This window comes from Fukomys damarensis, unplaced genomic scaffold (assembly GCF_012274545.1).
Source record: "Fukomys damarensis isolate Sample0158 unplaced genomic scaffold, DMR_v1.0_HiC HiC_scaffold_9, whole genome shotgun sequence".
Classification (NCBI taxonomy): domain Eukaryota; kingdom Metazoa; phylum Chordata; class Mammalia; order Rodentia; family Bathyergidae; genus Fukomys; species Fukomys damarensis.
The window spans coordinates 7,537,007-7,555,454 of record NW_022900921.1 but is presented as its reverse complement, the minus strand read 5'-3'; the positions used below and the strand labels follow the sequence as shown (position 1 = coordinate 7,555,454).

The 18,448-nt window shown below is 46.2% G+C and overlaps 1 protein-coding gene across 4 annotated transcripts in view; it reads right to left on the bottom strand.

The window, feature by feature from the left end:
* Window positions 1–18,448, bottom strand: part of Gria1 (glutamate ionotropic receptor AMPA type subunit 1) — a 303,361-nt gene that overhangs the window by 115,412 nt on the left and 169,501 nt on the right. For all 4 annotated transcript variants that reach the window (XM_033761584.1, XM_010639694.2, XM_010639693.2 and 1 more), the window contains exons 6-7: window positions 9,128–9,289; window positions 6,927–7,094 (exon numbers count right to left, since the gene is read on the bottom strand). In XM_033761584.1, coding sequence (XP_033617475.1) covers window positions 6,927–7,094; window positions 9,128–9,289 — 330 coding nt within the window. The remainder of the gene's footprint in view (window positions 1–6,926; window positions 7,095–9,127; window positions 9,290–18,448) is intronic.

The following is an 18,448-nucleotide window of genomic DNA, read 5'->3' as shown; positions in this document are numbered from 1 at the left end:
ACATTGGCAGCTACCAGTTTGATTCTTTCGTTTAGAAAAACAGAGTGCAGTAGATGTGCAGATGACTGGACAGTAGACTGATTTGCCCGAAGACGTCATTAGCAGTCTAAGCAGGGGGGAATCTATATTTTGGGCTTGTCTCAAATATTACACTGGTCATCAACATGGCACATTAGTATGGAAAATTGCATGCTCTCTCTCTGGCTTATTTTCCTCATTCATCTAATGGGAACCATCAGAGTTAATTATGCCTTAAGTTTGTTTGAAAGATTAAATGAGATATTTATGATCAATGACTGGCCCACCGTATTTGACAGATGCCGTTGTTGTCATTAACGGTGATACTCACACCACCACCACTTCCCAAGTAGTTCACATTCATGAAGTGATTTCACAATGCTTTATTTACATTCATAGGAATCCGTGAGATTTTGCTATTTGGAAATTATGATGATCTTCACTTACACAAGAACCGAGAACCCCAAGCCCTGGGAAGTAAAGTGATCTGCTCAAGACTCAGGACTAAGAAGTTGAAGACCCAGAGCTTCTGATCCCTTAAAGTGTGAAGGGGTCTCTCAAGCCAGGGCCAGCCCTACTGTGCTGGGCTCTCAGTGGGCCACACATAAAGGTGCCACGTAGTGCATGCTACCTGCCCTCCACTACCACCCAGGGCACCTGCTGCCTCTCTCCAGATGTTATCTGTCCCTTCCCAAATAGTTAGTGGGGGCTTCTCACTGAACCTATTTTCTCTTTTCCTTCTCAGAGAACTGAATTTCTTATCATCTCTTCTGGAACATAAGTGTGCATAAGTATATATTATTTAGATAATGGTGATCATGTCTTGTTACATGGAGGAGCGATATCGAAAAGAAAATAATATAATAAGGCTATTTGTCCAGTAAGTTACTGAACAGCAGAGAATGGGGGACTCTTTAAGCAGATATGAAGATTTTGTTGCTATCACTTTTATATACCTCCGTCTGTTTCCAAAAAAGGTCAAAGATCAGACCTGCAAAGCTCTAGCGAGCACAGATCCTCGTGCCCTGTCACAGTGTCTTCAAAAGCAGCTGCTTCTCTGCTGTTTACAAAAATCTCGTGAACTCCTGGCCAAAAGCCAGGGCAGAGATCATTTTGCCCATTTTGTAGATAATCTCCCTGAGACTTAATCAGAAACCTGGGATAACTGAAGACTTCGGCCATCTGTTTGGGGAGACTAACCTATGCGCATGGAGTTAAGGGATGGTGTTGCAGAACGGGAAAGGAGGCATCTCAGAACCACCATTCGTGACAGCAGAACAAGGAGAGGTCAAGGGAGTGGCTCAGCCACAAACCATTCATCTGGGAGAGTCAGATCTTGGAGTCAGAGGAGGAAGCCTCTCAGAAAATACCCGCTCTGTGTACATCTGAATGTGCAGTCCCATCGATCAGGTCTGAGCTCTGGATGCCCGCCCATCCCTCCCTCCGCCCCCGTGGTGACCAAGGGCAGATGGATGGATGGAGCCCAGACATTTCTGCTTGGTTCCTACTTCTGCAACTCCTGGAGCCATCCTGGTGCCCGTCAGCTTCCTCCCTGATAGATGGGGAATTAACCTTGGGTTTCTTGTAAATGGTATTGAGTGCCAGCCCAGACTTTGCTGCTGGTGAGACACTGAAGCATACATTTTCTTTACTGCCTGGTGGCAGGAGAATGCTAGTTAAAGTCTCTGTGACTTGAGCCATGTTAAAAATTACTCAGTGGCACTTGTTAAAGCACAGTAAGAAAGGCCTCATTCTGGACATTGGAGATAGGCATAGGATCACTGTGATGAGATTCAGTGTGGGAGAGAAATTGGGCTCAGCTCCAAATATAGCATGGATGGGGGGATTTATAACTGAGGTACAGGGTTGGGGTCATCGGATGACAAATTACTAAGTGGAAACCCCAGGAGTAGGAGGGATTTTGGCTAGCACAACCGAATAGGATTCTTACTTTTGACAAAGCGGTGTGGTTGGAAGTTGCCTGCGGGATGATGGAGGATGTGGAGGCGCTATGCTGAGTGAGCAGGGCCCTGTAGCAAAGCTGGATTTTCCTTGGAAGTGGATGGATGAGCCCAGGAGGAGGTTCAGGTGCTCGACTACACTCCGACCAAGCACAGAATCTTGGTCAGTTTCCCTTTAGCTTTTTTTCCTCACCCTGTTCTGATCCAGAATCCAGGAAAAGCAGCCCTGGAAGACACAGTTGAGCCTCTCGGGACCAGGGCTTCTGTAACTTCTTCATGACTGCCTTTTAAAAAATATTTAAAACTTCAGAATATACTTCTGACCAATCTTTTAAGTTGATTTTGGCGTGCAATTTGGCTTTTAGCCCCTGCACTTTGCTAAAGGCACTTTCAAAGATAAGCAAATCTCTTCTTTGGCTGAGGTGTTGGACTCTGTGGTCCTCTTCTTTCTGAGGGGTTAATTCCCGAGTCTCCTCCTCCATTCTTATTCATCTGTGAAGCACAGGAAATACCTAGTTTCCATCTTGGTCCCTCTTTTTATGCTACACCTTCTCCTTGATGAGTTCCCCTGCTTTGGCAGAAAAGTCAAACTCACTGACATTACCTTCAAGTTCCATGACCACCTGGGTGAGGTAGGTCCTTCCTTTTTGCCAGATGGTGACTTGTGAAGCCTGTACTCCACCAGGATCACAACCTAGTTATCCTGGACAGAATAAGTCTCAGAATCCCCCTGAGCTTCTACCCCCTCCCTGACACATCTATGGGAAGAATAATCTTAGCTCTAACTAATCTCACATGTATATTTCATTTGAGTTCAAAGAGGCATTTACATTATGCAGCTTAAAATTTGGGCCCTGGTGACAAATCAGCAGGCAAAGCAGTAACAGGAGGATTGTGTCCATTTAGCAAATGCAGCAATGAAGGCCTAGAAGAGTTGGCTAATCAGGCCAAGGCACCTCTCCCCGCAACACTTCCCATTAGTTTGTGCTGGGTGGAGCCATCGTTAGAGCCCAGCTCTGCTGTGCCAGAGTCCCCTAACAGGCCAAATGTGACACTCACAAATCTCTGCATGCACCTTAGCCTGCTGTGCTGCTGGGCAAGATTAACATTCCTACCCAGAACTGGATTTGTTCCTTGTTCAGATTCACCCTTCCTTTAGAGCTCAGGTGATCGTCCATCTCAGTTTGCGGAAGTTCCATTGTACAACTCTTGCTGTGGAGTAATTGATAGCAGCTCTCCTGGTCACTTTTTTCAGTGCTAGGGAGTGCACAGGGCCCTGTGCTTGCTAGGAAAGCGCTCCACTGCCGAGCAAAACTCCTCTCTTCCCCTTTCACTCTTAGGTGTCCCAGCTTAGATGATAAATTACATTGGCATCCTGCTGAAGGTGCAGTTAGTCCCTACAGAAAGCTTTGCCATTGTTCCTGTTCAGTGATACATTCTGCCCTCCTGATCATCCATGGCACCAAAGCTTGTCTGTGTGATTGAGGCCTCAATCCACACCTTTCGGGCCATTCTTGCTCCTAAGCTTGCCTTGCAAGGCGGTGACTGAAAGGCGGTGACTGTCTTGCGCTCCTCTTACTGCCATACTATCCCAGCTCCCTCTAGCAAATTGCTGGGCATATCTTCCCTTTGATATGCCTGGTGATTGGCTGACATTTTGCAAAAACAGAAATGAAAGCGAATGATGAATATTTAGGGCAGGTGTTTTAAAGTTGAGGTTTGGGCTTAGCTTCTAGCAGTATCTGTGTTCCCCTCACTCTTGGTCTCAAGGAAATTTACATATGTCCGTACATGTGTACATTTTCCTGGGGAAAAGACTGCAAAGTTTTTCTTTTTAAAAATCATGTCCTTAAAGGTCCATGACCTCACAAGTAGGTGGGCAGATTGTCTTCATTCTGCTGCTAGGGAAATTAGTGTGGGGAGTGTGTGGGTGCACAGATATGGCCTGAGGCTGCATGCTGCTGTGGGCCTGGATCACTGGTCTTACGTCTCCCCTCCTGGGCTGGGTATTTTGAGGTTTGTGAACAATTAAGTGCACAGAAGGAGAGGTCAACTAACGGTGGACTGGAGTCCAGTTTCACCACCAGCTAGTTTCTCCATTTATAGAGCACAATTAATAAAAGGTAGCTTACTTCCTGTGCTATATCACGGATTCAGTGAGATAACAGGCATAAATGTTCAGCGTTTTGAGCATAGCAAACCCTTAACACATCATAGCTGTTGTTACCACTCATTTCCAGAACTAGACTCTGCAGTGTGTCAGCCTCCAGGTAGGCTGTGCTGGACCTGCAGGCCTGACTAGCTGACCAGTTGAGCCCCAGCCCCACCCACCCGCCTGGTCAGGCTGAGACCTGAGCCCCCAGGGACTGGGTTCCAAGGAGGAGACATTGTCAGGATTTACCTAGCTGGTCGCAGGCACAGTTGCTTCTAGGGTGGGATTATTTCAGAAGATGGTTCCAGAAGGCAAAATGGCTGCACAGTGGACATGGCTGGGGTATGGGATGGCCTGGACAGGACAGCAGGGGAGCCCTGGTGAGGGGCCTGCTTCCGCCTGCTGTGAAGCTGCTGTGTGACACTGCAGGAGACAATGGCCACTGTGAGTCAGCTGTCTCATTGGTAAAGTGTGGGAAAACCAGAGGAATCTCTAAGATCTCATTGAGCAATAAACTTTTTTGATTCTAGGTGCCTAAGGATGATTTGATAAGGCATCAGTCTGAGGGTAGGAGCTTTCTAGTTGGTTGTTTTGTTCCCTATAGTGCTGTGTCTCTTGAGGGCAGGCCTTGCCTTCTCGTACTGTCCTCAGTGCTTGGCCTCAGGCCACAGTATGCAGACTCTTGATGAAAAGCATGCACACAATTCTTGGTTCCAAGACAACACAAAAGGTCATTATTCTTTTGACATGGAAAAATTGCTTCATTTCCAGCCCTACTGGTGGCAGGAATAGAATGAGCAGATATTCTAAGCAGTAGGGCTTCAGTTAGAACATGAGATAAGAAAACACTGACCTACATCTCCTTATCCCTTTTTCATTTTTTCATCACAAGACAGGGCCTTGTTATATCACTAGTTTGACCAGGCTGAAACTTGCTATCTTTCTGCCTCAGCCTCCTGGGGTTCTGGGATTATAAAAATGCACCACTACGCCTCACACATTTGATTCTGATTCTCTGAGCCAGTTCAGACTTAGGAGCTGACTTTCCACCCTCCTCGTTTTTATGGATAAAGAACAGGAGGTCCCCGGGAGATCTGAATGACTATTTTAAGTCTGCTTGGAGAGATCTGCGGACCAGCTCCACTGCCTCCTGGTTCAGAGCCCTTGCTCTCGCTCTGCATCGCCTCTCAGGCTCTGTCCCTCTCACAGTGCCATCAGAATACCCTTCCAGGGATGTCATTAAGATAGGGGAGGCCAGGGAGTTGGAAGGGGCATGGAGCCAAGGGAAAGTCCCTGGAACCTTCTGAAACCTGGCTTACATTGCAGAGTCTGTCTTGACTGTCATATCTGCAAGAGGATTTTAAATAAGCTGGGGGCTGGCCATTGTTCATTCCGGAAGCTGCCTGGTGTCTGCCGTCGCTACCGCGTCACTGGGGCCCACCTTGCCTGGAGAAAGGGGGGGTCAGATATGGCGGCTGGTGGTCTTCCTTGGCGTGTGTCCCTCTGGTTCCTGGGGCTTCTGATGAGCGGCCCCGCTCACGTTCAAAGGACAAGCCCTGCTCACGTCCTCTACACCCAGGCACTTCAGCAGGCCTGAGGAACAACTGGTGGCTGTCCTTTCTCTCGTTTTGCAGGTTGTGAAAACCCAGAGCTGCGCACACGTGTTTGGAAAGCAAATGGGAATTGTTGTACATTTTACTCTGTGTTTCTCCTTCCTTCAGAGACACCTCTCTCCCTCCCGAGAGCACAAATCCACCTTCTGCTGAATGTGGTAGAGTTGGCAACTGGACTGGTCGGGGAGGGCGGGTACTGAGCGACATTTACCACAGAGTATCTTCCTGTGGCAGATTTACTGTTACCTGATGATTTGTCATTCATTTGCTGTTAGCCCTCCCCAGTCTCTGGAAGTACAATTTTTCCATCAGGAGGCATCTGAGGCATAACACTGTGCTATGCTTCGCAGACTGAGAACCAGCTTGGGCTCAGGGAACTTCTAGAGACTTCTAGTAGATCCAAGAGTGATAAAGCAGAGAGTGCAGTCCTCAGAATTTTCTAAACCTGGAATGTTAAATATCCGCCCACAGGTACCACTGTCTCATCCTGCTTCTACAGCACACGTATCACTAATTGAATATTTATGCTCTTTGCTGTGGTATCTGCTTTCAGCCTTAGAATCCTTTGCATAGCCAATCGATGGGAGTGGGCGTAACCATTTCTATTCTTATTCTTTAACTGTTCCTAAACTCAAACAGAATTGATGGTTGCCAAGCCAGGAAGCTAGAAAGTAGGACTGGAAGTACTGTGAAACATTTCCAGGGGCCCCCATACAGCAGACCCTTCTGAAATGTGCCCTCAGAACAAAGGCAATGAAAACAAAGTCCAGGAGACTGCTAATATGTGTTGCCATCATCCCTGCATATTTCCGGTGCCCTTTCTAAATACAGAAATCATTGGCTGTCCTTGTTCACCATAATCCCCAAGCAGAAAATACAGCTTTTGTACTACAAGGAATGACTATTCTACATTATCTATTTGTGTAATTTTTGACATGAGGTTCCATCTGTACCAAGAGCTGCACACACAATTCAGTGGTTGTTCCCAACTCCATGCATGTTTTCCCTGATGGTTTTTTTGTTTTGACTGGGGGTCGAACTCGGGTCCTTATGCTTGCCAGACAGGCAGCAGAACCACTGAGCTAAATCCTCAGCATTTCCCTTTTGGTTTTAAAAGCTACTGAAATCTGCTGCTAACTTCTCCAGTAGGCTCCCAGGAAATGAGAAAACTGCCAGCCTTACCTGCTGTAGAGCTCTCTGGATGTCGATCCCCTGACCCCACGGCACAGCTGGGTTTGCCAGGCAGTCCCCAGCATTCCCCCGGCGAGATATATCAATCCTCTGTCTCCGTAGGCTCTGGAAAGCCTCCGCCATGACCTTCACCCCATCATAGGTGAGCGCAGAGGTGTACTGGAGGGAGGAACGGGACAGGTATCAGAGGGAGCTGATGGGAAGGCAAGGTGGGGAGCTGTACGTGGGAATGTGCCTCCTGGTGAGGAGAATTGTGCAGCACACTAGGTGGAAGGAGCGGGGCTGGGGGACACGGTGACCAGGGAGTGACCCCAGCCCTTCCCACGGCCTGCTCCGTACACTCGCCAGTGCCACTGTGAAGGGTGAGTTCAGTTCAGCCAGCTGGGATGTTCAAAAAGAAACCGGAATTCTAGACTCGTGTGTGCATTGTGGTGATTTTAAGCAACGTTAGCTTAATAGGGGGAAAACGCATACAACAAATCCAACACCGCAGGCCACACACATGAAAAATCAGTTGGTTTTCTCTGCATTATAGTCACCAATTGGGAGCCAAGAAGAAATGATTATTTCACCGTTTCTTGTAACAGTGGAAGAAAAAAATATTCTGAGACAAGTGAGCTCTTAATTGTTTCTGGACTGTGGGTCTCCCAAGTGGTAAGTTTACATCCTGTGAACTTTCCTGGAGTGTATTCATGGTAGCTCTCAGTTCCTTCCACACAGGAGCAAACGGGGGCAAAACAGGTAGATGATACCAAAGCAGGATAACAGTTCAGGAAAATAATTTCTGGATTTGGAGCCCATATCTATCTTCTTTGTTAAATCGTTCCTAATCCTCTGGTGTTGTCTGGCGCATTGTAAGCGCAGAGTAGTGAGCTGCAGAATGAATTTTAAGTATGTTTATAGGGTTTAACACTGGGTTTTTTTTTCTCTTTTAAAAAAATTATGCTACATTTGGAAATTGAGTGGTGTATTTGCGTATTAGTTAATTGGTTCCTGCGTCTGGCTCGCTCACTGATTTAAAGCACATTTGAGATTTTTGTTTATTTAAGCTTATAATGAAGTAAGTCTTAATTTCCATCCTTAACCCTTTCTTGCAGCATTGGGGATCGAACCCAGGGCCTTGGCCTGATAGGCAAATACTTCACCATGGAGCTACTTCCCCGTCTTCTTTTGAGTCAAGAGTCTTGCTAACTTAGCTGTGGTTACAGGCAGGAGCCACCATCCCTGGCTAAGTCTTCCTTGTGGAAGAATTAGGTTAGTTTGATCAATAGAGGGCTGAGAAGCATGTCAGTTATATGGCCTGCAATTTACAAAAACAAATTGACTGACCAGCAAGAAAAAGTCGGCCAGGGACTCACTGCCCCAGATAACAGCTTGGCCTCAGAATCCTTCTTCACCCAGCCTCCTGCATAGCCTCTGCCAAGCTATTTGATCTGACATGGGAAGAAAAATTACTTGCTCTCTTTATTCTAAACTCTTCCCAAATAGCAAACAAAATAGAATTTGGCCGCAGGATCAGGAGAGGCATTTCTGGGAAGTAGACACTGTGCATGATAATTGATAGCTGACTCTGAGGTAGAGATCTGCTGGATAACCCTTAATGAGCTTTCCCGATATTTAGCTGGGCACATGGCTGTCCAGAACAGAGCCGCCTCACTGTATAACTCATACAGCTTCCTCCTGAGCTGTGTAACATGGTGTTCCCACCTAGAGTACAGACAGAAGTTTTTGGCTTCCTTTGCAGTCATGTGAGGGTGGTTTCCATCTAAGTGGAAAATCTTTGTGTGACTTTTTTGCAAATCATTCTTAAAGAAAGCAGTTGTGTGTTCCATTACCCTTTTTATCTTCCTGCTAGATAGAATGCTGAGGTGATGGCTGGAGTTTAAGCAGCCATCTTGCACAGTAAGGCAGAAGCCATGTGCTAAGGACAGCAGAACAAGATGGGGCTGCTGAGTCTTGAATTTTGTTCACCAGAGAGAAAAACAGAATGTCTGTCTTGCTAAAAGCATTGTCACTTTGGGTTTTCTGAATCTTGCATGATACACTCAAAAACATTTATGGATATATTTTCCTTTGCTCGTTCCTTTTGGAAAAGCTATTCTTTTCTAAAGCTGACAGACACTTCCCAGAAGTCTAGGGCAAGCAAGGGACCAGGCTGGCCCTTCCCTGATGACGGCTGCCCATCCCCACACCTTGGGTCTCTTCCAGTCTACCCGGGTGTGGTCTCTGGCATCGCTGTTCTTCCATTGCTGCATGATCTTGGCTGGGATGGTATCTGTGTAGTTCACCAGCTGGAAACCAGTCACGTTTGCTCCACTCTCCTTGAATTTATTTAAGTCAATGTCCATGAAGCCCTGTGGAAGGAGGGGAGGGGAGAAATCAAGATAAGTTCTCTAACTAAGTCAACTCGCCCATGTCACAGAATGGTAGGGTTTTACAGTGGAACTGGGTGTTGCTTGGCTTGTGCAGGGTGAGCACAGTGGTGACAAGTGGCTCCCTGGACCCAGCCTGTCTGGGCAGAAGTACTAGCTCCCGAGTCTCTGGTTGACTTGGACTAAGTTACTTGATGGTATGTTTGTCTGTCCAGTGCAGGACAGGAAACTGGCATGATAGGGCAGCAAACATGCTGTGTCAGGGCTGCCGGAGACTGAGGGATCAATGAGCGGTGCTGCAGCTGAGTGACCAGTGCATGGCTCGGCTGTTACGATAACATAGATACGTGAAACAAGCGCCTCCTCGCTCACCGCCCCAGCCCGCACCCTTTAGAGAGAAAAGAATTCTGAAGCCCATCGTGGACAAGTTCTTGTGAGTTCCCCAAGGTCACTGGCAGGTTTGTGGAAGAGGCTGGATTCTGATCTGGGCTTTATCCCTCGCCCTGAGCTCTTTCATGCACAGTGGACCGGATCGGCTCTACGTGATGAGGCCTGATCAGTTCTAACATCCACAAAGGATTCTTTATTGAAAGTGGAATTTCCATGCAATTCAGTAAAATTTGCTAAAACTCAGGAAGCCTTCAACTTAAAAGGAAACCTTACATTTATATAATATATTCAGTAATGTGCAGTACTTTCATATGGATGACCTCATTTCACTTCATCCCTGTATAAAGTAAAAATTATATGCCTATTTGCCAGATAAAGAAGCTGAGATAGAGTAGGAGAAAAGAATTGCACAAAGTCGTTCTGAGAGTTAGCACCACAGATGGGGCTGGAACTAAGTCCCTCAGTTATGCAGTTCATCTTTGAGCACTATCTCTAGAGGTGAATGAAGCGGGACTTTTTCTAATGCACCCTGCACTCTGGTGGGAAAGACAGACTACAAACAAACTCATACATAGCACGGTGTAGTCCCATCACACCTACGGTATGGCAGAACCGAGTCCTGTGAAGAGAGACATAATGAGGCGAATGGACAAGGAAGGGCACTACCAGGCTTCGGAGGGAAAGTGCAGGGCAGACTCGAGGGGAATTGTCGGCTCAGGGTCTCTGCTTGTGAGTGGGCTCTGGGGAGTCTCTGGGCACGAGCGTTCTGAGCAAGGGCCCAGAGGTGGAGCGTTGTTGGCATGTTCCAGAACAGTCAGGAGGCTGCTGTGACTGTAGTATGATGGCTGAGGAGAGGAGAGGGTGGGGAATGAGGTCAGGCAGCAGCCCAAGGTAGGATCTCCTACGGATTTGTGTAAACTCAGCTCTCTTCTTATGCACAAATTGGGGGTCGCTGCAAGGATTTGATCCAGGATGAGTTGCCCAAGAGAGAGGGAAGGAGGAGTGGAGGAAACGCCGCGGTGGTTGGAGGAGCCCTCTGTGAGCCTCTGAGAGGCCCAAATGGTCGTCTCAGCGCTGTCTGGGGATCTGGGGGCACACAGCGATCTGCCCACATCTGTTAATTTCTCATGACACCGCTTAGTTTTCCCAGCTAAAAGAATGAGCTCCATGATTCGAAGACATCCGTCCACATGGGCCTCCGAGATTCTGTGATTCTCCAGTGTTCTTCTGCTTGATAAACAAACCCAGCCCAGTCCTGCTGTGCCCTTCACTTCTTTCCCTGAGAATGTTATTTCCCCGGTTGGCTCCTTTCCATCTTCTGGGTCTTAGCTAGAAAAGCTAGAAATGTCTTTCCTAACATCTATTTCAAGAGCCTGTTCTTTCCCTGTAGCAGACAATGTCAACGCCTCATTCAGTGTCAACGCCGCTCCCTTTAAACTCTGCTGTTTATATCATATCCTAATTGTGACCACTTACTTCCCCACCCATATGCTGGGTAAGCTGGAGGTGGTGAGGAATTAACATGTCCAGGAGCAGCTCTCGGTCAGTGACACGTGGGGAGGCCGTAGATATGTGTCCCAGAATCCTCTGCCCTGGTGCATGCTCTAGACTGACATCTACAGAGCTCCTGGGGGACTGCACTCCCTCAGCAGTCTAAAGTGCACCTTATGGTCCGCTTTCTTTTCCTTACCTCACCGTCCTGCTTCTCTACTGTGGCTCCTAAATTCCTAGGTTGGGCACCCAAAGAAACCACTTGTACTCAGTCCTTGCTTTGGGAGACTATTCTTGGAGAACCCAATGGAGTCCCTGCCAGCACCCATCCCAGCAAGCCCTGTCCCAGTACCTGTTCCAGTCTCTCCAGAGCATGGTTCACGTTTGAAATTATCTGGTCCCATTGTTCTGCCTCCTCCCAACAGGATGTCAGATTCAGAGGGCAAGGCCCTCTCTGTATTGTTCACTGATATGTCCCAGAACCTAACACCTAGACCATGCCTGGCACGAAGTAGTACTTATTACTTATTCACTGAGTGAAAAAATAAAAGCCAGAGACTTCTCTCCAGCAAGAAGACCAATTAGCCAGGCAAATCTGATTAGCAGGCAGCAAATACCAGTCGATATATTTTAATTGGTTCTAAAGAGAATGTCAGGTTGGAAGTAACTTTTGAGATTCGCTTGTCCCATAGCCACAGTTTTCAGAGTTTTACAGCGGTAGCCAATTTGAGTAGTGGCACCGGCAAGCTGTTGGTATAGGTGAAATCAGAACAAGGTTTCTCTACCCAGTGTGCATTGCAAGATGCCATGCCTTCTGGAGAACACCACTATTCCACTGGTTAAAAGCCAGTGCACATTGGAGAGGTTTTCCCACACTCTTTAGAGACTTTCAAAAGAACATCTTGTTCATGAAATAACTATTGAGAGAATGAAATGGAAATTGTCTCCTGCAGTCAAATTCTGTCACTTTCAAATCTGTAATAAGCTCCTGGGCATTTGGTGCTGACTGCTGCCATCTCAAGCGTAATGCAGCCCAAAGGAAATGGCAGGATTTGTTCGCACAGAAACGCGGGCCAGTGTAGCACCAGGATGCCTCATGGTGGAGAGGCGGAGCCACACCTTGGGCACACATTAGTGGAGATGAATGGGTGGGATCCCATGGGATCCCTGCCCCCCCAGGCTCCCCCAGTCACCCTGAAAAGGAACAGACAGAGAATGATAGGAGAAGCTCCTATCGGTGACACTGTCTAAAATCGCCCAAATGAAGAAGTAACTCAGGGTCAAGATTTGTTCATCTAATAGCTAACATTTCCCCTCCGACATAAAATGTCATGCTGGGAATGCAAATAGAAACTGTACGATAACATTGATCACTTGTGGTTATGGGACTTGATTGCTCCATAACACGAGAAAAAGGACTCTAACAATACAAAAAAATGTTCTTAGCTAAAAAGGGGTGTAAAGATACTGACTCTTTGCCTACCAGTTATCTGGAAAGTTCACCTCACTCACTCTAGTCCCCAGAGCACTCTCATTAACCAAGGTTTAATTAAATCATTTTCTAATTTTCTTCTTCCATTTTATTAAGAACCTTGGGAGGTAATATGGGGTAATTAGTGCATTTTTCTTTATCTGCTTTATTTGTGCTATTAATTGTGTAGTATTGTTTAAGGACGCTAATGTGCTAATTACATTCTATTAAAGGTTTTAACTGTGACGTTTGATCATCAGTACTCTGAGCGATTTTGCTTGCTTTGTAAGAAGCATCCAGATGCTGAGCCCATTGCTCTGTACCTTGGAGGAACAGAGAAATTGCCCTACAAGGTGCTTAATTTCCAAGTCATTCAATGTGAGAAGTCAGGTCTCCTAAAGCCACGCCCCTTCCACTGTACCCCTAGGCACCCATACGTCTTGTGGCTCTCTGTGGAGTGAGTGTCTCTCCCCCGGAAAGGAGCTTGGGATAAGTGTGCTCCTGGGAACTTCAGGTCATTGAGTTTTTGCCTGTCTGTTTCCTGCTGCCCCACAGCAAAAACAGTGAGAGGGTGTGATGGGGGTTGCCCGCCTGCCATCGTTGTTTGGGTGCCCAGCACCGCAGGCCCAGGGCAATGGTCCTCAGTTTGAAGGACTCACAGAAAATCTCAGGGAGCTGCCATGAAATAGTCATCCCTGATGGCCGTCATTCTGTAGCCCTGCACAGAAACCAGATACTGCATCTGTCTGGTGACGCTTTAATGCTGGTGAACCAAAAATCAAGCTTTGACATGTGGAGGGTATAAAGGTAATCATTAAAACAATTCCAAATGGTAGCACATTGAGCAGCAAAGAGAGGGTGTGGGGCATAGCATGAAATGATTCGTCCCCAAATGGGAGCTGCAGATGAGGTTAAATTGACAACAAGAAAAGCAGACACGGACACATTATGCAGAAGGACGGAGGAAACAGTAAGAGTAACAAAGCAGAGAAGACGGTTAAAATTCTTACTTCTAAGAAGTACCACTTTAATATAAAGAAATATAAGCCTGACTCATTTGTCGGGAAATGGGAGCACCTTCAGACCGTAATGTTAAGTGAAATAAATCAGACACACAGCTTAAATATCACATGGTTTCTGTTCTATGAGGAATCCAAGATATAAATAAAGAGCAAAATAAAAGATAGTAGGAAAGAGGGAGATAGATCTTTCTCAGATGGGAAGGCAAGAGATGGAAGGAGGGGAAGGAGAGGGGCGGGAGGGGAGATGAAGAATGAATTGAGAAATGTTACGTACACGTACCAGCTCCCTGTGAGGAAGGTAAGCATTATGCACTCACTGCAAAGGTGTGCTCATAAAAAGCAGAAGTGTGACTTTGGAAACAGCAGGTGTTCAGTTTTTGTACCCGTCTGTAATTTTCTACCATGTGAGTGGATTACCTTGAAATACGACTAAATGTAGTAATAGAGCCTTGTGATTCTGATGCACCTCTGTGGTTAGGAATCGCCTCTCAGTCCCTGAAAAGTGGGGGAAGGAGCAGCAGTGGCCAGACTGAGAAGTCACCGCATGTGCTGGAGCTGGGTTGTGGTCTGGTGAGGCAGCCCCACCGGACCTGCTGTCTCTTGGCCTGGTGTGCACTGGTGTGCTCATTTCTTGACCAATACATAACTTCAGAAGTATTGCTCATGAGAATAACAAAGTGACAATAATGGCTAAAGTGCCACTGCGAGTGCATTACAGAAGTTCACCCAACTCCCTTTTGTGGATTTCGAGGCTCCCGCCACTGAAAATGAAAAATTAAACCATAAACTGAGAGCCACCTCAGGCTTCTTTTAAATCTTTCTCACACAGTTGTCCTAAGCAGGCATTCTGTTAAATGCTCTCTACATAGTCCTATTTAATCCCTTACACAATCCTGAGAATTGAAGTTACACAGTAGGTGCTTTGTGCAGATTTGCATGCACAAATGGGTGAGGGTCCATCCCATTTTTCCACTGCTAAGGTCTGGTTCAGAGGCCTTTGGAAACTTCTCTGACATCACACAGAAAGCCAAGATTCAGGCTCTCATCCAGTGATAGAGTCTCTCCTATTTACAACTGCAGTGGCCCTGTCAGTGGAGGAACACATGGGCTTCGATTTAGGGTGTCCCCCAGTCAGTGAGGGACAGAGAACCTCAGATCACGGCTAATACGACTAAGAGCCCAGAATAAATATCTTGCCCTGTTAGAGGAGGATGCTAAACCCAGATTTCTATCTTGCAGGGTCAGGCGCACTCTTCTGCTTGAAATCCCCCTCTTAAACTTGTTGAGATATTTCTCAAGCCTCTTGTTTTTCTGAAGCATGGTAGTGTCTGCCCACTCTGCGTCTACACCAGGGACCAAAGGTTTTCTGCCAAAGGGCAGATTGAAGTTAGGGTCTGTGTACCTTATTGCTTCATAACTATTTGGTTCTGTCACTGGCATATATTAGCAGCTGTAGATGATAGCAAAGGGTCCCCATGCTCAAATGTCTTGTCAGACGATGATACTTGGCTTTTTTATAGTTTTCACACGTTGCAAAATAGTATCCTTTTGAGTTTTTCTAGTGACTTAAAAAATGTAGAAGACATTTTTAGCTCAGGAGTCAGTTGGCCTTAGTCATAGTATGCTGACTTCTCACCTCTTCAGAAGCAAAACATTTGGAGAACTGGCCAAACCCCTCACTGTATTTGCAGAGAAACTGAGTTCCAGAGTGGGGAATAGGGGCCTACAGTTGTATAGGGCTGATTAGAAGACTGGCTGGAATTAGACTCTTTCCTCTGCACCTACTGTAGGAGGCAAAATAATGCTAAATAGCCATTTAAGTAGAATGGCTAAGAGTAAAAATACTTAATTAAATTAACTACTTAATATAGTCACCACGTCTATCATTTCAATTACAATTTTCAAAGGATTAGAATGGAAAAACATTTCAAATAATTATGATATCCTAAAGAGATGCTTAACGCTGTAACTACACTGGACGTGCTTTTATCTTGCTGTGAATATCTGGAGAATGCTTTAAGGATCTGGGCCATCATTATGACTATTAATTTGCATGCGGGCTTGGAAACAAAAGAAGTGATTATGTGTTGTTACCAGTTATTTAGCCTCTTCAAGGCTTAGTTTTCTGGCTTTCAAAATGCAGGTACAATAGCACGTACATCATAGAATTAGTGGAAGGTTTAAAAGGATTGTTATGATTAAAGACTTAGGACAGTGTCTGGCCCCCACTAAGAATTCAGGAATGCTGGGTTTTATTCTTGGCATTATCACATTCACCATCATCATTGTCACTGGGTTGAAGGAGGTGAGGCGTTGTTAGAACTGCTTCAAAACCAGGTACTGAGTCAGGCGAGCAGCCCAACAGAACATGAGTCAGGTACCTTGGAACACAGCTCTTGAGGGTGAAAAGCTTCACTTATTTTCCCAGGGTGCTTTCACATCCAAGCTATTAAGTGCTCAGTGACCCTCCTGAGTAGATACCAGACGCATCAGAAGGAAGAGGGACCGTACAGTGTTGCTTAGGGAAAGGGCCAAGGAAGAAAGTTCCCTGAATAAGTCCTGCTGCACGGGGAGAGAGCATTCCCTCTGCTCCTTTCCCTGGAGCTCTAGAAGAGGCAAGACTAGGTTGAATCAGAAAACTTAAACTTATTCTCAGAATGGCACAAGTTGAACTTGTCAAGTTCCCCAAATTGTCAGAGAAAAGCCTGGATGACAGCTCTGCAGAGGGAACAGTTGCACGGAATACAGTCTGAGGCCTTGTTACGTTAGCAGTACCTGAAAAGAATGAGGATGATGAGCCTGGGAAATAATAAAAGACTGAGAGGGGAGTGAATGACGTACTTGATTCAGAAGGGTTGTCATGAGGGGGAGTGGAAGGATTGTTCTCTGAGGCTCTGGGAGATAGTTCAGAACTCACGAAGGCTCAGAGGTCATAGAGGCAGATTTTGCCTAAAATAAGAACAACCATGGCTATATATAACAAGTACCAAAGTAGTAGGCACTGTGCAGAGGTGACTGTGTGTGTTATCTCATTTAATCCTCATAATAATCCTGTGAGGTAGCTACTATTATGTACCATTTGCACACTAGAAATCAGAAAACTATAAGAGAGTGGTTTGTGTCTAACATGGCATAGCTACTGAGGGACACAAACCATAGTCCACTAGAACCACTGGGCCCATTGATCTAATTCATTTATCACTTGTCCTGCCAAAAAAAACAAACAAAAACAAAAACAAACAAACAAGCAAAAAACACTTGGGGCAGGTTGCACCTTCGTAGGAAGAGAGGTTTTCATGAGACCAGCGTGTGTGTCCTCTGTTCCTCGAATCTGTGCTGACACTTGGAATGTGAACCACAGAGCCCTGACTTGCGGTGTGTCTTAAGTCTCTCCCAGTTTTCCCTCTGAGGCTGCGGTGGTCCTCTTTGTGTGCCCTACAAGGCTGTGAGCTCCTAGAGAACAAGGTCCATATTCCCCTTGGGTCCACACTGTGTCCGCAACAGGGTGTGTATTCTTTGCATGTGGAGGAAGAAAAGGGCCAAGTCTGCGCTCACCCTTTTCACACTTGCTTTACACAATTCAATCCTGTCACCTTTGAGTCTCAGCTCTTATTTCTTGGACCAAGGACTTCTTTTTCCATTGACTTCTTTTTCTTGTGAATTATATTAGAAACCAGATCATAAATACATGGGTCACAAAAGGAATCTTACGACAATCACAACGTTCTGCCTGGCTTTGAACCTCATGAGCTGTCTGTCTTCAGGCTGTCATCTTAATCTCCAGTGGAATGCGTGTATTGATCTACAAAACAGCGAGATCAACTGGATCAGTGACTTTACACACTATGACCCTGGGGCAAATAGTTTACAGGTTATCATTGGAGTCAGGAGAAGGACAGAGGGACAAGGCCCTACCTCCCCACCATTTCATCCATAAACACAGCTCTGTTCTCCACCTGTTTGACATTAGATGCTTCACCCCAAACGTTCTGCTTGGAAAGTAGAGCTTGAAGCTCAAAATTCTGGAAACTCCTGAGCCAGCTGATTTCTCTCCTAAGAGCTCTTCCAGTTTTGACCTACAGTGCTGTGTGCACACAGGTGTGTGGGCATGAATATGGATATGTATGTGTTCCTCACATGTCCTCACACAAACCAGGCTTCTCTGGCTTCCAGCAAGTCAGTAAGACATCATAGCTATGCTTCCATCAGCTAATAGTCTGCACAGGCAGATGTCTGCAAACACAACAGGTTAATCACAGCACATAGGTGTCCGTTGAGGAGAAAACACTGTACAAGTTAGTCATGATCTCATAAGCTGATCCCTCTGAGACCTGAGATTTAGGTTGAAATGCTACATCTGGTGGCAAAAGGGCTGAGACCCCAGACTGGGCTGTCAATACAAGCGTACAATGGTATACTGCCTGGTCTGGTCTGGGATTGGTTGGTTTTCCAGAGAGTTCCTTCACTTTAACTCTGCCCCAATTGGCTGTGGTCAGAGCTAACTCTGGTCTGCTTAAATTGGGGACAAGAGTTAAAGTCAACTCAAAGTTCAGCCTTTCAGATTTTCTTTGTGTAGAGTGGACCATTCTGGAATTTCTGGTGGACTTGAAACCAATGGCATCTTCCTTTGACATGATCACAACCTGCCTGTGTGAGAAGGCCGGGTCAAGGCTCAGAACTGGCCCGTATTTGTTGAAATGCCAGTTTAGGCATTCACAGGATCTCACACAGGGTAGGCACCCATTGGAGAAAAAAAAAAAAAAAAAA